The sequence below is a fragment of the Podarcis liolepis genome (genome assembly GCF_965112155.1).
Source record: "Podarcis liolepis genome assembly, chromosome: 9".
In the NCBI taxonomy this organism is placed as follows: Eukaryota; Metazoa; Chordata; class Lepidosauria; order Squamata; family Lacertidae; genus Podarcis; species Podarcis liolepis.
In genome coordinates this window covers 16,142,547-16,164,506 of record NC_139564.1, presented here as the reverse complement: position 1 = coordinate 16,164,506, position 21,960 = coordinate 16,142,547, and the positions used below count along the sequence as shown (strand labels likewise).

Here is a 21,960-nt window from a genome sequence, read left to right as displayed (position 1 = left end):
TCCCATAAATCAGAGGAGATTATACTGAACCCGAGTTTAGAGGGTTGTTGCCAAGAATACAGAAGGCAATTTATGTGAGTTGGGGTAGGCATCTGAAAAAAATTATATAACTGCTAAGTATTATTATTGCTACAACCATGTCACCAGTTTCTTGGAATGTCAGATGGGGGCGTTCCAGGTCTCCATGCCCCCTTCCCCTAAAAACATGTGTGAAGTTTGAAAGTCTTGAAAAGTTTCCATCTAAGATTTGCTCATGGCTTCCTCAGCCTTTTCTCCTCCAGCAGCCATCCTGGAGCCAGTGAAACCATGGACAATTTGTAGCAGTGGGTTACGATAAGCATGCATGTGTATCACCCATATGATTCAACATCCAACATCCATGATTATTATGTTTTGCCATATGTATGGCCCTAGGACCTTGACCTATGCTTTTTCCCCTCTGGCAAAGGTACCAGGTACCATCTCTGGAGCTTTTCAAGCTCAAAGGGGCCACAGAGGATAGCAAAATCTCACGACAGCATTACCTAGCATCTTTAGCAGAAAGGTGATTTAAACCCCAGGACTAAACGTGGTTGCTTTCCCCCCTCGCCCAACCAAAGATCCGAGTTAGCCACTGACTTTGCTGAAACAAAGCTTTGACCCCTGAAAGGTATCTAAGAGCATTTATGTTCTTGTATTGTGTTTTGGCATCGACAAATGTCTGGTTTCCAGTTACAGGGGAGCATTGGTGGAAAGGAAAGAGGGGTGCTTAACCAGTCCCGAGCTTGCCAATTCTCCCCTGCAAATCCCCCAGCACAGCCAGTCTCACTAGTGATTTTGGAGGGGTGGAAGGAAACATTCCAGCAGGAGCATTTTCGGGGTGGGGGATCAATGAAGAACCCACCCACACACCCCCAGATTCATTCTGGCCACCTCCAGATAACCCTCCATTAGCATTATAAGGGAAATACAGGATTGAGAACCCAGAGCTTTCATGGCAACATATAGTTCTGTCCAAATATAACTGATTAAAAACAGGGTGGGGTGGAGAAGACTTAACAAATCTTGCCTGTTGCACTTGGTAACCAGAATGTTAGCACCATTTTCTTTCAATTCAAAATCAACTATGGATCCATCATGTTCTTCTGTTATCTAAAAAGGGATGCAACAAACAAACACGTGTCGTTAAGCCATTCCGTTCTTTTATTTTGAAGGCTGGATGCTGTGTAAAGGCATGTAAGTAGTTTGTAGGACTGCCTTCTCCTGCACTGGGTTGCCTGGGAATGAAGGTCACCTTCTGAGAGGGGGCAAATGAAAGGAGGGCTTTGTTTGTGGTGGCACCCTCATTCTGGAATTCCATGCCCAAGCATAACCATTGTTATTGTCTTTTAGGCAGAAGATGTGGCAACATGCAACCCTTGGGCTAATCTCGTAAAGGGAAAGGGGGTGACAAGAGATAGAAAAGGGGGTAGGAGAAATAGAGGAAATGGGGTAGCCATCCAACTTTTGGCTCAGGTACAGCCCCCAATAAATTATGACACTCAATAGCAAAATGCTCCTTCACCCCACTATAGACTCCCAATGTTCTAGTGATCCGAGCTTTTAATTGACACCCGCAACCTTTATCCTGTAAAGTTGGGTTCATAAAAAGTGTTCTATCGTTCTGTTTTAGTACCGTTAGATTACAGGTATTTTTACTGTTATGATTTGTAACGTTTATTGCATGGTTTGTATGTTTCAGAGCGGGAAAGTAGGGTTGATTTTGTTGTTGTTGTTAATGGATGAAAAAATTTTCCGTTCAGCCACAAAAAAGGAAATGTGCTTGCTCGCATGTGCATGGGAGAAACATAGGGAGGGATTGTTAGATTATCAACATCTCTTACTGTGAAATCCAACATCATGTTTTCAATGACATCTTCATAATCTTCATCCAAGACTGCCTGAAGATTACTAATGGGTAAAAGAGAAAAGGGGAAATAGAATGGTTCCAATCCTAAATGTATTTGCTGACATTTACTCCAACTGATTTGAAGGGAATTTTTAGCACAGTCCTAACCATGCCGCTTCAAACATCCTACTGAATTTACCCTCCAAAGGAAATGGGGTTTGGATTGCAGCTCTCCAAATAAGCGAGTTTAAAACTGTAGTTGTAGTCTATGCCCCACTATGCAAAAAGGATTTCAACATACAGTCATATCTTGGGATAAATACGCTTCAGGTTGAGCACGTTCAGGTTGCGCTCCACGGCGACCCGGAAGTAACAGAGCGCGTTACAATGGTGCCCCGCAAGACGAATGCCTCGCAAGACGGAAAACTCGCTAGACGAAAGAGTTTTCCGTTTTGGAGGTGCTTCGCAAAACGAATTTCCAATGGGCTTGCTTCACAAGACAATGTCTTGCAAGTTCCTGCTGGTTCCCCCCCCCTTTTTCTAAGCCGCTAAGCCGCTTATCAGCTGATCCGATCAGCAGATGAGCCGCTAAAAGCCGCTAATAGTGCTAATCCTTCAATGGGCTTACTTCGCAAGACGAAAAAACCGCTAGACGAAGAGAATCACAGAATGGATTCTTTTCGTCTTGCGAGGCACCACTGTACTTCCGGGTTTCGCCGCTCACGCATGCGCAGTCAAAATGACGTCATGCGCAAGTGCGGAAGCGGCTAAACGCGACCCGCGCACGTGCTGTTGCATCTTACGTTATATTCAGGATGCGAACGGAGCTCCGGAATGGATGCCGTTCGCATCCCGAGGTACCACTGTATAAGGTCTATCTAACCCAAGAGTGATTAACCCGTGTTCCTCCTGATGCGAATGGCCAGTCCTGGCCACTGGTCATGCTGGCTGGGCTGGAGTCCAACTACCTCTGAAGGAACACAGGTTAGTCACCCCAGAGTAAACCCTGCAATTCTGGTAATGAAACAAGGAAGGGTACTTCTTCACAATGCGATTTCACATGGACATGCAGAATATTCCATACCTTCCTACCACAGGAGAGAGCTCTTTTAAATCTTCCAGAGTTGGCTGAATGTTTGCCATCTTCTTGAACAGAGCAAGGGGAAAAGGGAAAGCAGCTATCTTCATATTATAGAGAGCTATCCCAAACAGCTTCCCGATTAGAAAATATATGTCTTCCTGCGCTGGTACCTAATTTGAAAAAAATATATATATGTGCATATATTGGAAAATGCAGATTAGGTCAGAGATGTAGAACCTATATCCCCCCCCCCCGATGGTGTGGGGGCTCTGAATCTCATCAGCCCCATCTAACATGGCCAATGGTTGAGGCTGATGAGACTTGACTTGCATCCCTGGAACTAGATGCCACTGAGAAGTAGCTATGGAAGCAGCTGGGCTCATAATATCTGGATCTGTGCGCAACACTGGTGCTCTGAAATCTGGATCCTGTGCAGAGACAATTCCTTCCCGTATGCCCTCATTTGACAATGACATATGGTAATACAGGCTAGGTCATGAGTAGGCAAACTAGGAGCCGGGGGGAGAATCCAGCCTAATTGCCTTCTCAATCTGGCCGGCGGATGGTCGAGGAATCAGAGTGTTTTTACATGAGTAGAACGTGTCCTTTTGTTTAAAATGCATCTCTGGGTTATTTGTGGGGCCTGCCTGGTGTTTTTACATGAGTAGAATGTGTGATTTTATTTAAATTGCATCTCTGGGTTATTTGCCGGGCATAGGAATTCGTTCATTTCCCACCCCCTCCAAAATATAGTCCTTCCATCCCCCCCAAAGTTCTGAGGGACAGTGGACTGGCCCCCTGCTGAAAAAGTTTGCTGGCCCCTGAGCTAGGTGATAAACTGCAGTTCAGAAAAGAAAGATAGACTTAGGAAGCCAATTGCAGTATAAGAGAAGCATTATTCTTTCCGCCATGTGATGGCCTGAAAAGTGGTAGCAAATTCAGGAGGGGTACATCTCTCAAGGGACGCGGGGGGCGCTGTGGGTTAAACCACAGAGCTTAGGACTTGCCGATCAGAAGGTCGGCGGTTCGAATCCCCGCGACGGGGTGAGCTCCCGTTGCTCGGTCCCTGCTCCTGTCAACCTAGCAGTTCGAAAGCACGTCAAAGTGCAAGTAGATAAATAGGTACCGCTCCAGCGGGAAGGTAAACGGCGTTTCCGTGCGCTGCTCTGGTTTGCCAGAAGCAGCTTAGTCATGCTGGCCACATGACCCGGAAGCTGTACGCCGGCTCCCTCGGCCAGTAAAGCGAGATGAGCGCGCAACCCCAGAGTTGGTCACGACTGGGCCTAATGGTCAGGGGTCCCTTTACATCTCTCAAAGGCTATTATCTATGTTAGCTAAATGGAAGCTCCGCTGACAGGGGAAGTATATCTGTAAGTACCAGATGTAGGAACAAAAAACAAGGAATGGCTATTGCCTTCAAGCCCTACTCGTGAGGCCCCAGAGGCATCTGCATAGCCGTTGTTGGAAACACAGTTCTGGAACCGATGGGCCTTGAGATCTGATCCTGCAGAAAAACTCTATGTTGGGGACGCAACATAAATTAAGCACATCATGGAAATGCAACCATACATACCTTGTGGGAGAACCAAATCAGATGTGATTCTTCGAAGTGCCTGAATATCTGTTCTTCTGGAGCACAAAGGTCCCTACTGATGATGGTGAAGAACTCCTGGGATGGCCCACCTTCATCAATCCCTGGTTCATCTACAAAACGTACCTGGAGGGGGGCAGAGCCAGAAAACTATTTATATGCAATTTGTAGGAGTGGTTCTCTGACAAAGACTGAATGAGGGCAGTGTTTCTTTGTCGAATTCAAGTAGCACTAACAGTTTATGTGGTCCATCACAATTAGATCCTCTTTTATTTATCGTCTTACACTCACACATATACCTCTCAAGGCAATGTACAAGATGCAATAAACCAGTTTAAAAAACCCCACTAAAACACAGAAAACAGCATTTAAAAAACATACATAGTAGACATCCATTGCAGAAACCCATTCATCCAGCTGAGAAAGCTCACTGGGGCAAAAATTATTCAATTTCTTCTTCCAACTCTACAATTCTGGGAAGTGCAGAAAGTGGGCATCTGTTGTATCTCAGGGCAGAAACACTGGAAGCATGGGCTACTGACAGCTTTGGAATTGCAAGAGAAGCTCCCCCACAGACTGCAGTGGCCTACTGGGCATGCAAGGGATAAGGTTTGCGTACATAATCTGGTCCTGACCTGTACAGGGCCTTCTGCGTTTGGGTGAACATCCCTGAACTTCACCTGGCAGCCTGAACAAATCCTGTAAGCAAGGTGTTATACAATGGCAGTCATCTGCCTGCACAGCCATCATAGCCCCCATGTTCCGCAGCAGCTGTGGCCTTCAAACCAACCTCAAGGGCAGCTGCATAGAGCATCTTGCAGAGTAACCAAACTTTGAGGTGACCAATGCATGGACAAAGGTGGTCCAGCTTTCTCAATCCAGGAATGGCTGCAGCCATCTTAGCAAAATAACTTGGTAAAAACATTTTTTTTAACAATTAGCTGTGCCTCCTGTGACAGAGTGGGGTGCAAGAGCACTGCACAGAAGTAAAATTGTCGCGACTCCCCTTAAGCGAGCTGAAATCGGAAGAGGCTTGATTGATTTCAGGGGTGCGGAAAGCGTGGCTCCAAAAATTCCCATAATCCAAACCAATGACCTTGCAAGCTATGGCTGATGTGAATTGGGATCCAACCACATCTGGAGGGACACTACTTCCCCATCCATGGATTAAATCGATTTTGCATAAATTGTGCTATCTGATCGTACAAAGGTTTACTCAGAATAAGCCCCACTCATATCAGAAGGACTTGCTCCCATGTAAAGCTGCAATCCTTGACTGTAGCTACTCAGGTATTGAGGATCCGAGCCTAGGTTTGTTTACCCAGAAATAATAAGTCCCCCTCTCTTCATTCATTTTGAAGTATGGTTGCAATGCCTTGCACATCTGGGAGAAAGACCCATTTACGTAAATCAGTGGGGCAAACTTTGGAAGGAACATGCCTAGGATGTGCCACGTTTATGCACAGGATTGCAGCGGCGGAGCCCCAGTCGAATGCATGCACGTTTACTCAGAAGTTCCAGGGGGTTCCAAGAGGCTTCCTGAAAAGCAAGCCCGCATTGGGATTTGCAGCCACGATCCCCTGCGCGCGTCTTACTCCAAGTCAACGAAGCTTCCTTGCAAGTAAACGCACAAATGCAGCAGCCACGATCCTCTGCCTACATCTTCCTGCAAGTCAACGAAGCTTCCTTGCAAGTAAACGCACAAATGCAGAAGCCACGATCCCCTGCATGCATCTTACTCCAAATCAACGAAGCTTCCTTGCAAGTAAATGCACAAATGCCCAGCGCTTTACTCTGAAAGGCGCCCTCTACAAAAGTTTCCACAGCTTACTACAGTACTGTGCAGCGTATGCAGTCCTTCAGCACCACCTAGCAGTCGCGCGATCGACTACGAGGAACCTACTACGCCGACTCCCTCTCTCCCCCTAAATGACAACAGAAGCAGCGATCGCCTGACCCAGGAAACGATTCTGCCCAAGCCGGATTCCCTTCCTGGCTGGCCTCGGCGCTGCAGAGACGGAAGCGCAGCGTCAGGGCGCAGCTGCAGATCATGCAAGCCTTGCCCGGGCTCCGGCTCCTGATTCGCCTTCCGCGCTGGGGGAAGGCGGCGCGAGCGGCACCGGCGCGAGCAGCGGCCCGGCGCGCGTGGTGCTCCGCGGCCGAGAGCGAGGACAAGGCGGGCGGCGCCCAAGGACAGCAGCAGCGCCCGCCCTTCGACCCTGGCCTGCTGGAGATCCTCGCGTGCCCCTTGTCCAAGAAGCCGCTCAGGTTAGCCGGCTGCCTTTGCGTTGATTTCTACACCTCTGCAAAGGCCTTTGTCATTCTGCTTCCAGACGTTCTTGCTTAAATTTTAAACCCGTGTCGCCTACAGCTGCCCTTCTCCGCTTGCTTGCGTCTTTCCCTTTCCGAATGCACCTTCCAACTTGCCCTCGCCGCCTCCTTTTTATTGCTTTCTTATTTATTAGATTTAGTAGGCCGCCCTTCATCGGTTTCTGCAAAAAGCGGTTTCTTGGTATAAATTTCTCGAGCGCCTTTGGCTTAAATGTTAACGTGCGCGCGCGCACTGCAATGCAATGCGCGGTTAGGATATGGCACCTTAGAAAGGACGTAGCGTTTCACAGGCGCCATCTTGCTGCAAGTTCTTACAACAGCCCTGCAGGGGTAGCCCAGCATTATATCCATATTGCAGGTGGAGAACTGAGGCCAAGAGAGAATAGTTTTTCTAAGGTCAGGAGCTTCTCGGGAACTCCTGTAGGACAAGATCAGTAAAGGGGAGGGTAAGGTTTCCTGAGAGGTAACTCTGCAGTGTAAAATCACGTGACAGTCACATGCCTATTCTAGAACATTCGGTTGGCACATGGCAACAGGGAGGCCCAACTGATCTGACCTGCATCTTTCTGAAAGTGCAGCAAACCTCCTCCCACCCCCTATATTGTTGGGGGAGGAGCCTTCAGCAAATGCAGAAAATGTTCTTATAAGATGTGAAATTGTAAGCCGCTGGCTTACCAAACATGATGACCATAACATATCGGAATAATAAGTTGCCCATTATGCGTTCTTTCTATAGTATTAGCATTTGCCATTATTATCTGTTTTTAGGAGGGACGCGGGTGGCGCTGTGGTCTACACCACAGAGCCTAGGACTTGCCGATCAGAAGGTTGGCGGTTTGAATCCCTGCAACGGGGTGAGCTCCCGTTGCTCGGTCCCTGCTCCTGCCCACCTAGCAGTTCAAAAACACGAAGTACAAGTAGACAAATAGGTACCGCTCCAGCGGGAAGGTAAACGGAGTTTCCGTGCGCTGCTCTGGTTCGCCAGAAGCGGCTTAGTCATGCTGGCCACATGACCCAGAAGCTGTACGCCGGCTCCCTCGGCCAATAAAGCAAGATGAGCGCTGCAAGCCCAGAGTCATCCGCGACTGGACCTAATGGTCAGGGGTCCCTTTACCTTTACCTTTATTTGTTTTTAGGCACCAGGCAAAAATGTTTTTATTCACCCAGGCTTAGGGACCTTAATTTTCTGGTTATATTTTAGTGGGATGGAGTTGTGTTGGATCATTCTCACGTCTGTATCTATATATATATATATGTCTGTCTGTCTGTCTAGATAGATAGATACAGATATAGATATATAATTGGTGAGCATTTTAGTTTGTTTTTACTCATTTTTAGTTTTGGTTTTGAGTTTGCCTTTCTGTAAATAATAATAATATACTTTACACCAGTGAAAGCAGTAAGTCTGACCTATGCAGTATTTGCTTATATTTACTAGGTACGAAGAATCCACCAATGAACTAATTAACGAAGAACTGGGTATTGCCTACCCCATCACTGATGGCATTCCTAATATGATACCCCAGGCTGCAAGGATGATTGGCAAAGAGAAGCAGGAAGAGGAGCCTGGGCAGACCTAGACGATTATCTTTGGGCGTAAAGACAAGCACAAGCGGAAGAAGAATGTTCCTGTCACTCCCTACGATGACCGTGCTCATCCCACTCTTGTCTTTGGCGGGTCTGTTTTACTCGGCCAGCGTGGACGAAAACTTTCCCCAGGGCTGCACTAGCACAAGCAGCTTGTGTTTCTACAGCCTGCTCCTTCCGGTTACGATCCCAGTTTATGTGTTCTTCCACCTTTGGACCTGGATGGGCCTTAAACTCTTCCGCCACAACTAGGTTAGGCTTGGAAGTGCGTCGGATCTCTTGGGGTGAGGGTGTTGAATAAAGAATGTAGTTTTGCCTTTCTTTATCCACGGCTAATGTTTTGTCCCAAGGCTCTGAAATGATCAGCTAGGAGCAGTGTGCGCTAAGTTTGCTTGGATAAGGTTTAAATGCCTGTTAGAACATTGCACACTAAGTTAGCCGATGAAGCGGTTAAGGGAGCGAGGCAGGCGAGCCTTGTGTCAACAGCATCTCATGCATTCTTCATTTCCTTTCTGACATATGCACAAGAGGACAGCTGCTGTAGGGGTCGGCTTGTGTGAATGGGGCGACAGGAGATGCAGTCATGCATCCTTTCTGGTCCCTGGTGCAGGGGAAAGTGTTGGAATTCTGCCTGGGTCAGAGGAATGTGCCACAGCGTAGGCACCGGCAGATATTCCTGTCGACCTCCCCGCGTCTCCACTCTGCTGATAAGCAGGCGAGGTCCCGGCGATTCTTCTCAGATGTGTGAGAGGAACACACCGTTCATCATCTCTCCCCTTTGGTGTCCCCCAAGAGGGGAAAGAAGCAGACAGAAAACTATTTACATCTTTTATTTCTGTCCCTCATATCAGTACAGAGAAACATGTCTGCACTCGACAACAGCAAGAAGAAACTCCACCCATGTACTTCCAGTACGGGTCATATGACACACACACTGAGCTAACATCCGGTGCTCAGTACAGATTGGACTGCCCCTTTGTTTCCATGGCAACAGTCACAAACATCCTGTCTGGCTTTCCAGCCACAAGCAGCTGACTGAGCTGCTGGAGCCTTTGCTTGCTGCAGCATTGGTGCTTTATGGTAACATCCTCCCCCTAAAGTATCAATGCGTGCTGCGAGCAAAGCGTCATCCAGAGAAGAAAACAAACAGTTGTTATACTTATAACATTCCCCTGTTGTTTCAGTTCCACCCTTGGAACTACCCGCCACTGGTTTTACCAATGTACCTCTCTGGTTGTGTGACTTCACATTTCCTTGGTTAGCAACTCTCTGTTGTGCCTTTGTCTCCGACTCAGACACAGCTTCAATCTGTCCTTGATCGTTTACAACAGCAACATATGCTAGGTTAGCAAACTCCTTTGAATATCTCTTGGGTGGTACACCCTTTGTTGCTCTCTCAGACCTACGTAAGAGCTGCTGCTCTTCTCTGCTTTCTGGTTCAGCCTCTGAACTCTCTGGAGAACCAGTACTAAGCTTAATTAGTGGTTCATCCTCCTTTTCTGAGGGTCTAGTCATTATTTGAGATTTCCTCTCAATGACTGTGACAACTGAGCTGTCTGAGCTATCGCTGTCATCATCATCAGTACCACTGAACTCAATAAGATCAAACTCATCATCATCATCAGAATTCTCTGTAGAAAAAGTGTGAACAATCACTCTCTCCTGTTCAGGAGCACTCTCTAGAAATTTTGTGAGAATCACCTGACCAGATTCAGACAAAATTACTCTGTAGAGACCCTTTCTCATAACCCACAAAGATGCCTCTGGCATTCTTTACCCCACTTGGAGTTTCTGTTCTCACATGAGATCCGAAAACCTTAAAATAGGCAACAGAAGGTTTTCTGTTAAACAGCTTCTCAAAAGGAGAACATCCCAACTCTGTTGAGACTTTCCTCAACCACACATGAAGATAGGACGCTAAAGATTCGGCCCAATAATCATGTGGTAAGTGTGAACTTAGCAATTGCGCATGCATCCCTTTTTGCAATTCTTTGTTCACCCTAACACAGACACATTTCTTCCATGCTTCTTCGGAACTAGCAAGTTTGTGTCTTACCCCTTTCTCATCCAGGAACCTCTGGAAATCCTGTAAAAGAAAAACTGGCTTGTCATCTGTGAAAAGACAATCAATGTTAGCATCATGCATACTTTTAACCTTGTCACAAAACTCCTGAAACTTTTCTAAAGTTTCCTGCGGTTTCTTCATCAAGTAAACCCAAGAATAATTAGTGTAACAATCAACACACAAAAGGTAATATTTTGCACCGCCTCTAGATGGTTCTAGGGGACCAATCACATCAGCATACACCCGCTGAAAAGCTCTGTCGACCTTTTTAGCCACCTTCTTGGTGTTCTCTTTGTTGGTCAGACCTGCAAGAGAAAATTCGTTAGAATCAGAAGTATTACATTTCATGTAATCACTTTGATCAAAAGTCAACAAATACAGTCCATCTTTCTCTTTTGCAGTAAGAAACAGTTCTCCATCTTTGTAGATCTTGCATCTTTTAGCATCATAGTACAGTTTTAGTCCCTTCTTTGCAATCTGCGAAGCACTCAGCAGACTAAATTTCAGTTCTGGAACCAGGTAAACATCGCTTATAGTCAAGTTCAGACTCTCAAGATACACAGTTCCAATTCCGGTCGCTTCCAGTTCTTGACCGTTGGCTTGTTTCACAGTGAAGCTTTGCTTCTTCAACTTCGAAAACAGTCCTCTGTGTGGGCAGAGATGCTTCGTGGCGCCCGTGTCGATTATGAATGCATTCCCAACATCTGGCGTGGTTCCTTTCGCCATCATAGCCTTTGCAGGTTTCATCTGGCACTTGGTACGGCTTTTGCTTGACGCCTCAGGCTTCGTAGAGCTGTTCCTGGCTCCTTTTGACTGTCGCGGCTTCTTACAGTTCCGCTGTAGATGCCCAGTCTGTCCACAATTGTAGCATCGGACAGCACTCAATGCTACAGCATCACCAGCAGTGGGAAGATTTGAACTCTGTTCTTGCCTCCCTCTGTCTTTCACTTCCAGTGCAGCAAGTCTGTCGTGTTCGTTCAGGACGACGGCACAGACTCTTTCCGCGGTTAGCTGAGCGGCAGGTAGCGAACCAAGCTGACTGGCAACAACCTTGTAGGTCTGGTTCAGGCTGTTTATCATCATGAAGCAAAACACTTCCTCCTGTAGACGGAAATTGCGTTCCACCATCTGTTGACGCAGATACTTCATCTCTGTCAGGTGCGCTTGAACATCTCCATCAGGCGCTAATCTCAGATTGGTCAACTTCTCAAAATACAGCAACGCTGAAGAACCAGCATCTCTCTGATGCGTTGTACGCAGCGCGTTCCAAACCTCTTGCGCAAATTCCAAATGCTGTATATGCACAAGCTGCGAGTCTGAGACGCACAGAATTATAGCAGTCCTAGCCTTCACATTCTGTGACTCCCAAGCACGCGTTGGTGCTGCAGGGATGGGATTCTCAATCACCTCAAACAGTCTCTGATTCTGCAGCAGGGCCTTCATCTTTACAGACCAAGATGAATAATTGTCATTGGTCAGGAGGGGTGGAAAAGGCAAACCTCCCCCCTTCTTGGCATCCATTTTGAGTCCTTGCATTGACTCTAAAAGACAAGCCTCTAAAATCCAATAGCTGGCTTGTTTACACTCTTGACACCTGGCAACTCTGACACTGGCTGCCTTGGAAAGTCCCTTCCAGCAGTTCGTGAGGACCTAGTCATAACAAACTTTGTTTTCGCCTCTCTGAAGCATTCTGACTGTCCAGCCCTCTTTAGTAACTTTCCATTTCTCCTCTCTGGGGCACAGCCTTCTGAAGGACGTTGCTAGGCAACAGCGCATTCCTTTCCTTGGCAGGAAACCACAAATATGCCTGGTATGCAGGCCTCTTGTAAGTTGGAGCTGCTTTCCCACACACGCTCTCCGTGAAGCAGAGAATGAATCAATCTGCATTCACTCTTCCAAGCCCTTAAAAGTCTCATACCTTGAGCATCGGCTTGGCTGTCAGCTTCTTCTGGTCAGCTTCTGGCTGCAGAGAATCAGCCTCTCCCATCAGGCTTCCATGGAGCAGAGGAGGACCTTTCACCAGCCTCTCATCCAGATGTCCGATGGATCGAAGAAAACAGCAACCATCCGAAGGCTGCCACTGTTGGAATTCTGCCTGGGTCAGAGGAATGTGCCACAGCGTAGGCACCGGCAGATATTCCTGTCGACCTCCCCGCGTCTCCACTCTGCTGATAAGCAGGCGAGGTCCCGGCGATTCTTCTCAGATGTGTGAGAGGAACACACCGTTCATCATCTCTCCCCTTTGGTGTCCCCCAAGAGGGGAAAGAAGCAGACAGAAAACTATTTACATCTTTTATTTCTGTCCCTCATATCAGTACAGAGAAACATGTCTGCACTCGACAACAGCAAGAAGAAACTCCACCCATGTACTTCCAGTACGGGTCATATGACACACACACTGAGCTAACATCCGGTGCTCAGTACAGATTGGACTGCCCCTTTGTTTCCATGGCAACAGTCACAAACATCCTGTCTGGCTTTCCAGCCACAAGCAGCTGACTGAGCTGCTGGAGCCTTTGCTTGCTGCAGCATTGGTGCTTTATGGTAACAGAGCTGTGCAGAGCTGTACAGTGGTACCTCAGCTTAAGTACTTAATTCGTTCCTGAGGTCCGTTCTTAACCTGAAACTGTTCTTAACCTTAAGCACCACTTTAGCTAATGGGGCCTCCTGCTGCCGCTGCACCGCCAGAGCATGATTTCTGTTCTCCTCCTGAAGCAAAGTTCTTAACCCGAGGTACTATTTCTGGGTTAGCAGAGTCTGTAACCTGAAGCGTATGTAACCTGAGGTACCACTGCATAATGGTCACATGTTACCTAATGCTGACAAGCAGTGCATTGCCTACAGCAGACTTCCTTAAACTTGGCCCTCCAGATGTTTTTTGGCCTCCAACTCCCATGATCCCTAGCTAGCAGGACCAGTAGTCAGGGATGATGGGAATTGTAGTCTCAATCTGGAGGGCCGAGTTTGAGGAAGCCTGGCCTAGTGTGTGCTCTAGATGCAAAATATTTCTGTGGCAGAAGCGTCTTGCATACAGGAATTAGATACTGTAAGAGATGGCTCCAGGTGTGCCAACTCTTGAATTCTCAGGTTATTGTCTATCTAATGGTAAACATGGTTATAATGGCTAAGGCTCAGGGTTTCTCTCTTAAAAGCTGCGCTGTTGTCACACGTACATCTTTGGATTCATGCATGCAGCAGAATTGAGATTCTGACACCTGAGCTTGTATAGATTCAAATGACATTGAATAGCAGGTAAAGTACCCATGAAAACAAAGGCACTGCTTAGTATTGTACTTTGAGTTTGCTTTAAAGAAGGCTTCCTGTCTTTTTATTCTATTCATGTATCTTCTTCTCTGGTGATCACTCATAGCCGAGTAAGATTGTCTTCTATAAACACGGTTTTAAAAGTGAGGCCGTAAGTGACTGTGGAGGCCAATTCTGGATCCACACATCCTTCCACAGTGGGGACATTGGTTTCTGGGCGGGAGTTGATCACGGTGTGGATTTGCCAAGCATGCCTTCTTCTTAGCACATTTCTCCCTTGCGTCCTGAGTTTGAATGTCTTCAAAGCCCATGACACCTTTGGTAAAGGCTGTTCTCCAACTGGAGCGCTCGCAGGCCAGTGTTTCCCGGTTGTCAGTGTTTATACTACATTTTTTTAGATTTGCCTTGAGACAGCCTTTAAACCTCTTTTGTTGATCACCAGCATTACACTTTCCAATTTTAAGTACGGAATAGAGTAGTTGCTTTGGAAAACGATCATCAGGCATCCGCACAACATGACCAGTCCAATGAAGTTGGTGTTGAAGAATCATTGCTTCAACACTGGTGATCTTTGCTTCTTCCAGTACACTGATATTAGTACACCTGTCTTCCCAAGTGATGTGTAAAATTTTTCGGAGACACCATTGATGGAATCCTTCAAGGAGTTGGATTCATGTATACAATACAGTGGTGCCTCGCAAGACGAAATTAATTCGTTCCGCAAGTTTTTTCTTCTTGCGAGTTTTTCGTCTTGCGATGCACGGTTTCCCATAGGAATGCATTGAAAATCAATTAATGCGTTCCTATGGAAACCGCCTTCAGACCAGGTCCGGGGACAGTCTGTCCCCCGACCTCTTCTGAAGGCTGGGGGGGGGGACAAGGGCTTTTATTCCCACCCCCAGCATTTTAAAAAACCCCGGGACAGCGGAGGACTTCTCTGCTGTCCGGGGCGATCTTAAAATGCTGGCGGGCGGCATTTTAAAATCGCCCGGGACAGCGGAGGACTTCTCCGCTGTCCGGGGCGATGTAAAAGCCCCTGGGAAGGCAGGCAGGGGGGACAAAGACTTTTGCCCCCCGCCCGCCTTCAGAAGAGGTGCTGGACCTCTTCTGAAGGCGGGTGGGGGGCGAAAGTCTTTGCCCCCCCTGCCTTCAAAAGCCGTCCGGGACAGCGGAGAAACGCGCTGCCTTTCTGCGCTCTCCCGGGAAGGCAGGCAGGGGGGAGCAAAGACTTTTGCCCCCCGCCCGCCTTCAGAAGAGGTCCAGGACCTCTTCTGAAGGTGGGCAGGGGGCGAAAGTCTTTGCTCCCCCCCGCCTGCCTTCAAAAGCCGCCCGCGATAGCGGGAAGCGCTTCCCTGCTATCCCGGACTGCTTTTAAAATGCTGGCGGTGGGGAGCAAAGCCTTTCGGCCCCCGCCGGCCTTCCTGGACCTCTTCTGAAGGCCGGAGGGGGGGAAAGGCTTTGCTCCCCACCACCAGCATTTAAAAGAGGTCCCCGGAGATTTCCATATGGGCTTTCTTCTTGCGAAGCAAGCCCATAGGGAAATTCGTCTTGCGAAGCGCCTCCAAAACGGAAAACCCTTTCGTCTTGCGGGTTTTCCGTCTTGCGAGGCATTCGTCTTGCGGGGCACCACTGTACCCTTGACTAACAACTCAGTTTCCTTAGTGATCACTTGTGCATATTCTATGCTGAAATTGCAATGCTTCTTTATACCTGTTGGCTAAAGTCCACTGTTCAGTTCCCATAGAAGTAGCTTAGTGACACAACAAGGTGCAAGTGTATTGTCCACATGGATCTCACCTCTAAAAATCTGGGAATATGTATGCAGTCTTTTGATCATAAATACTCACAATGCACCTAAATGAATGTTCCACAGTCATGAGTATAGGTATGAAATTTGGTTTCTTACCCTAAGGGGTTGGTGATCTCTGTTTGCATTTCTTAAACTCTGCCAGGTATCCTGTACCAGATGTCGTCTCCTTACAAGTAGTTCACTGGTCATGCCAAAATTTGCCTATGAGGATACAAACATTGGTGTTACTAGTTGTTAGTGTTTTGCGACCCTACATGCTATGTAATATTTTTGGGGTATACATACCCTCATCTTTAGAGTGTTGCATGCTGCTTCATGCAGGAAAACCTTAACTTCCATCTCAAAGATAAAAGGGAACGCAAAGAGTTCTCTGAGCAACTGAAATGACACAGAGAAGTAATTTACAACATGAGATAAAAGTATTTAAAAATCGGTATGAAGAAAGTGGAGAATATGGAAACATGGCTCTATTCTCTGAAGATTAAATACATTTTGTTCCAAATGTAAAATTAGCACTTTCATTTTTGCCCTTCTCAAAAAAAGCATCTGCCAATTACTGTGTTTTTTTTTAAATATAACTTCCTAGTGAGGATGTAAAGGAAGTTTGGTTTATCCAGAGAGAGAGAGACTTTCTTTTCCTTTTTCTATACACTGGAAAACAACTTCGAGATGGCAAGAGTAACATAACACTTGAATGTTAAACTACCTGAGCTCCTTTAAGGATATCTGGAAAAGCCAGCATTTTTTTCACTTCAGGGATGTGGAAGTTGCTTTCCTGGATTCTGAAGCTTCTTCTACAATTTACCTGCATTTGTAAGTGTAGGGTTAAAAACCAAAATTAGCCAATTACAAAAGAAAGACACCATAACTTGGTAGCTTCAATTAATACAAAAATAAAACCAGCTAACCAACTCCTAAGAATATAGGAATACAGTGGTACCTTGGGTTAAGAACTTAATTCGTTCTGGAGGTCAGTTTTTAACCTGAAACTGTTCTTAACCTGAAGCACCACTTTAGCTAATGGGGCCTCCCGCCGCTGCAGCGCAATTTCTGTTCTCATCCTGAAGCAAAGTTCTTAACCTGAGGTACTATTTCTGGGTTAGCGGAGTCTGTAACCTGAAGCGTCTGCAACCCGATGTACCACTGTAGTAAGGTGAGCTTTGTAGGGAGTTTCAAAGAGTTGGTGCAGCTATTGGGAAGACATTAGTTCCAAGTCCAACCAATGTACCCCCCAAAAGCAGTAGATTCTCACACCCTGAGCAGGGATTCCCCTGCTGAATTCATATTTCACATTTCCAAGGTGGTGGATGAAGTTTCTGCCCCACCTCAAGACTTCCTGGTAGCAGCTGGTTACTGAATGGAGTAGCCACCATGCAGAAGCTATTCTGAGCAAGATCCTCTTGGCTTTTTAAAGACGCAGACTGTTCTACACATGCCACAGTGTGTCTATTAGTAGGAAAGTTAAAAGACTTTACTGCTATACTTCCTAATGGAGAAGTATGTCATAGAGATTCAGGATGTGGTCCTCAGCCTCCTCTGCTTCCACCATGGGGACGAGAAAGAACAGTGAGGTGCCAAGCGAATGGCCCATCAATTTACAGTGTTTAGGCAGCAGTGTGTATACTCAAGACTAGCTCTGTTTGCTTCAACATTGACCAGCAGGCAGCACCCGCAATTCCAGACAGGATCTCCCCAACTCCACCTAGAAATGCTGGGGACTGACACTGGGACCATTTACATGGTTTATAGTAATATAATGTAATAATAATAATTTATTATTTATACCCCGCCCATCTGGCTGGGTTTCCCCAGCCACTCTGGGTGGCTTCCAGCGAAACATTAAAATAAAATAATTCATCAAATATTAAAAAGCTTCCCTAAACAGGGCTGCCTTCAGATGTCTTCTAAAAGTCAGATAGTTGTTTATTTCTTTGGCATTTGATGGGAGGGCGTTCCACAGGGTGGGCGCCACAACCAAGAAGGCCCTCTGCCTGGTTCCCTGGTTTACAATTACAGCTGGTCCCTTCACCAGTTAGATCTCTCATGTGACGCCTCACGCCTTCATTTCAAGCGCTTCCCTACCTCATAAAGCATTCGGAGGACATGGAGAAGCAAAACAACTTGGAGTGTTTCCTCAGGATATTTTCTACGTTTAATGAGAGAAGACAGCTTGGCAGTGGCAAGCCTCTGATAAATGCACACCAGATCCTTGAAGAAGGCAATTTCTAGGTTGGCCCACAAAGATTCTGTAAAGAAATAAACTTTTGTTGTCTTAGTTTATTCCTAGACCACCCTTCTTCCCAGAGTGGTTTACAGCGTAGTCAAATACCTAAATACAACAATAAATCTAAAAAAAAAAATTAAAACCACCTGCTTAAAACAACAACCGAAACACTTCCATGATGCAGCAGACAAAAACCCCAAAACTAAAAAGGCACAGAATTTCCTTCAGACCCCCGAAAGACAGAACAGGTGTGTCTTTAGACGATGCCAAACCATGGAAAGGGACAAGTATTGGGCCTCCCCAGACCAATGCATGATGATAACACATTAGTGGTAAATTTATTCTGCTTTAGCTTGTTCTGAGGTGTTCCCACAATGCTAGCGCATTACTGCTCTCTGGAGAGGTTAAAAGGTAAAGGTAAAGGGACCCGTGACCATTAGGTCCAGTTGTAACCGACTCTGGGGTTGCAGCGCTCATCTCGCTTTACTGGCCAAGGGAGCCAGCATACAGCTTCTGGGTCATGTGGCCAGCATGACTAAGCCGCTTGTGGCGAACCAGAGCAGCACACGGAAACACTGTTTACCTTCCCGCTGGAGCGGTACCTATTTATCTACTTGCACTTTGACATGCTTTCGAACTGCTAGGTTGGCAGGAGCAGGGACCAAGCAACGGGAGCTCATCCCATCGCGGGGATTCAAACCACCGACCTTCTGATCGGCAAGTCCTAGGCTCTGTGGTTTAACCCACAACACCACCCACGGCCCATCTCTGGAGAGGTTACAGAACAGCAAAAGCAGTAGAAAAAATAAACCACTTGTGGTTTGAAAAAGTTACAGGATTTTAACAGAAAGTTACAGGGTGTGTGTACTGATGGGAAATGAAGCCACATGGCCATTCCACAACTTTCACAGGCGCAAACGGTATTGAAAGTAGGCCTGCGTATCACCTCCCTGACAGCATCACGAATGCACAGTACAAAGGGCATCTGGAGGGCATGTAGTTCCACAGGGAGGGAATTCCACAAACGGGGTGATGCCACAGAGAAGGCCCTGCCTACGCAATAGGCCATGCCCATTGGTGGGGCCACAAGCAAGACCTCCCCAAAAGACCTCAGGGCTCTGGAGAGGTACATACTGGAGGCTGGTGCCCATTGGGACTGGCAGGGCAAAAGGCAGGGAGCCCAAACAGTAGTTGGAGCCAGAGCCAACTTCTTTTGGTTCTGTCTGCATCCCAGCTGAGTTCTACAAGGGCAATGCTGAATCTTCAGATTGGGCGCTGCTCAGTCCTCAACTTCCAGAAGCCCACTTACTCAAGAGCCTTTCAGAATGCGTTTAGAACAGGGATGGAGAACCTGTAGCCTCCAGATGTTGTTGAATTGTAGCCCCAAGCATTCCTGAGCACTGGCCTGGCTGGTGCTGATGGGAGGTGTGGCCCATCAACATGCTCCCCACCTCTGGAAGGAAGCAAAGTTACCAAACTTAGTGAACCCGCCTCACCAAGCAATTGCTTATCTTTCTGTGGGCGAAACCATATGGCTTGTGCCAGTTCAAGGAGGAGATGATCTGACTGGCTGTCCTGCCTCCGTAAGAGTATGGGCACAATGAGGAAGACTCTGAGCGCTTCAGGAGAGCCAGGGAAGTCAAGGACAGACTGCAGGAGTATCTTTAGGGCATTTATCACCTTGAAGAGATGAAGGAAGAATATAAAAGTTAAACGCTTACTTCCTTGTAGTAAGTTTAGTTCAACAGAACGACAGAAACAAACTTCATTTTGCTTCAGCATAAACTACCAGAGGTAGACCCAAGAGTCTTTGGTGCACCATTCCAGCTGGATAGCTCAGTTGGTTAGAGCGTGGTGCTGATAATGCCAAGGTTGCAGGTTTGATTCCCGTATGGGACAACTGCAAATTCCTGCATTGCATGGGATCCAACTCTACAAATCTATGGTTCCATGTCATAGTCTTCAGTAACTTTAGCCTGAGAAACAGCAAAACTCAGAAACCAGTAAGGGGATATTTTGCTTTCCCAGGTCATTCTGCAGCCAGCCTGAAAGATGACATTCTTCACCAAAGGGATTTCAAAGGGAGACCTAGAACCCATCAAGAAGTTTGATTCTATTAGTTTAGGGTTAGATTGAGACAATGGTTTCTTGTCCCAATGCAGGTGTATTAACACAGCAAAGCTAGGATGACTCTGCTGGCTGCCAGCAACTAGTGCTGCTGTGAATGATCACTATGTGTACCTTCTATAAATGTAAGCTTACACAAAATTGTTGAAGACAGTACTTTTGTATTTAATGGATATTTGGTCCCAGCTCTTACCATTATTTTTCTCCATAGTGAGAGTGTGTGCACGCACATGCGCGCTCCATGTTGACTATCCCAGTCCTAGACAAGCTTTCCCAACATGGTGCCCTCAGGATGTTGCCAGGTTACAATTCCCATCATCCCAGACCACTGGCCATGCTGGCTGGGCCCATGGGAGTCATATTCTAAAACATCTGGAAGCACCAGGCTGGAGAAGCCTGTCCTAGAACTAAACCAATACAATCCTACATCCCGAAATTGTTGTGAAAACCTTGGTAATAGTGGTTTCCTTGTAACAGTCATAAGTAGGCTTGTCTGCTCTTACATTATTTATCTGGAAACTACTGCCTTTGGATAAAAATCAAGAAACACTGTTTGCTTCTGCATTCCATATCTTACCGCTGTGAAGACTTTAGGCTTAGTAGAAATCTTCTCATGGAAAAGTAACACAGCGGACATGTCCACAGCCACAACCTCCTGAGAAGTCCTGAAATGTTTCGCTCTGCTAGAAAGAAACAGGCAGATCACAATCCCTTCCCTTGTTTGTGGAAATCTGCAAACTGCGTAAACTTTCAGCTATATGTGGGTGTGAATATCTGAAAGGGGCTCTAGTTAGCTTTGTGTTTAGCACATTCTCCCTAGTTTATAAATTTGGATCTAGGTGGCTTTAAAAGAGGATTAGACACAATTCATGGAGGAGAGGAATATTGATGGCTACTAGCCATAATTTCTATGTTCTACCTTCACTGTTGAAGGCAGTATGCCCCTGAATACCAATTGCTGAAAACTGTCAAATAACCAACCTCTTATAACCAACATGCTTAAGTTGAATTAATGTATGAAGGGGTTAATGCCATAGAGTAAGCTGTCCTACCAGGCTTAGTTAGGTCACTCCCCCTCTCCTTGGGAGGAAGGTAATCAAACCTATTGTTCCCCTTCAGTCTACCAAAGAAGCTCAGCATGTAAAGAAGGTTGAGCTGGTTGCCCCAACCAAGCTCAGACTCCACGGCTCTCACAAGCTATTTTTGCAATTCCTATACCCATAAATTAGGAACTTTCACCAGTGTAACTAAGCTCAGTTTTACTGCCTGTGCAACCTTTTCTGAATGCTGTATGGAAAATCATATGAATCTGACCTTTGGGGAGTTTGTAAGCACACCATTTTAAGCTTACCAAATGTGTGGTCTTTTTCTATGCTAAGGGAAGAGGGACGTTTTGGAACTCACAAGGCCATCTTTTAAATGTCTAACAGCCAAACTTTATTTGGCTGCATATTTTGCGATTTTTAAATCTCTGCTGGGGTTCTCTCACCAGAGTACTTGCCCCAAACCTGAATCTTGGCATCCAAAAATTTTCCTTTTAGACCTATTTTATTTTTCCTCGCCACCAACAGGAATCACAAGTGGGGAAAGTGTTTTTGCCTTTGGGACCTGCTTTTAGGCCTCCCACAGGAATCTGGGTAGCCACGGTGAGAACGAAATGCTAGACTAGATGGACCACTGGCCTCTTCTTGTGTCCTTACGACTGGTCCTCAAATGAGTGCCATTTACCTCCTTTCCACGAAGCTTCCGTTGATGCAAGCTGCTGAGGAGAAGATCAACTTTACATCCCTGTTTGTTGGAAAGGAAGAAAGCGATCTTTCAGACTTTGCTTTGAGAAACTGACTCGCAACAGAGGTACAGCTGGACAAAGGACATCTGATTTAAGCTTTAAACTTCCTGATGAGTCCCTGCTTTGCAGGACAAGGATTCACCCTCTCTCCCCCAGCTATAGTGAGAATAATAATAATAATAATAATAAATTTATTTATACTCTGCCCTCCTCGGCCAGAGCCG

The 21,960-nt window shown here is 46.5% G+C and overlaps 3 protein-coding genes and 1 long non-coding RNA gene across 6 annotated transcripts in view; 3 read left to right on the top strand and 1 right to left on the bottom strand.

The window, feature by feature from the left end:
• LOC310686050 overlaps nt 1–13,933 on the top strand; it is a 317,292-nt gene extending 303,359 nt beyond the window's left edge. The window contains exon 2 of the long non-coding RNA XR_014515681.1: nt 13,308–13,933. This is a non-coding gene — a long non-coding RNA (uncharacterized lncRNA). The remainder of the gene's footprint in view (nt 1–13,307) is intronic.
• Nucleotides 1–21,960, bottom strand: part of LOC310685761 (E3 ISG15--protein ligase HERC5-like) — a 44,562-nt gene that overhangs the window by 4,185 nt on the left and 18,417 nt on the right. For 2 of the 3 annotated variants that reach the window (XM_083458639.1, XM_083458640.1), the window contains exons 10-20: nt 21,676–21,735; nt 20,525–20,630; nt 19,317–19,500; nt 17,679–17,842; nt 16,303–16,401; nt 15,882–15,974; nt 15,693–15,797; nt 4,522–4,665; nt 2,952–3,118; nt 1,863–1,929; nt 1,049–1,131 (exon numbers count right to left, since the gene is read on the bottom strand). In XM_083458639.1, the coding sequence (XP_083314765.1) occupies nt 1,049–1,131; nt 1,863–1,929; nt 2,952–3,118; nt 4,522–4,665; nt 15,693–15,797; nt 15,882–15,974; nt 16,303–16,401; nt 17,679–17,842; nt 19,317–19,500; nt 20,525–20,630; nt 21,676–21,735 (1,272 nt within the window). The remainder of the gene's footprint in view (nt 1–1,048; nt 1,132–1,862; nt 1,930–2,951; nt 3,119–4,521; nt 4,666–15,692; nt 15,798–15,881; nt 15,975–16,302; nt 16,402–17,678; nt 17,843–19,316; nt 19,501–20,524; nt 20,631–21,675; nt 21,736–21,960) is intronic. The other variant, XM_083458641.1, reaches the window with a different exon arrangement.
• Nucleotides 6,502–8,782, top strand: PYURF (PIGY upstream open reading frame). Its single transcript, XM_083459147.1, has 2 exons — nt 6,502–6,807; nt 8,309–8,782. The coding sequence occupies exons 1-2, from the start codon at nt 6,590–6,592 to the stop codon at nt 8,448–8,450; spliced, it is 360 nt and encodes a 119-aa protein (XP_083315273.1). The 5' UTR covers nt 6,502–6,589; the 3' UTR covers nt 8,451–8,782.
• On the top strand, nt 8,494–8,782 carry PIGY (phosphatidylinositol glycan anchor biosynthesis class Y; the record flags this gene model as incomplete). Its single annotated transcript, XM_083459156.1, has 1 exon — nt 8,494–8,782. The coding sequence occupies one exon, from the start codon at nt 8,494–8,496 to the stop codon at nt 8,707–8,709; it is 216 nt and encodes a 71-aa protein (XP_083315282.1). The 3' UTR covers nt 8,710–8,782.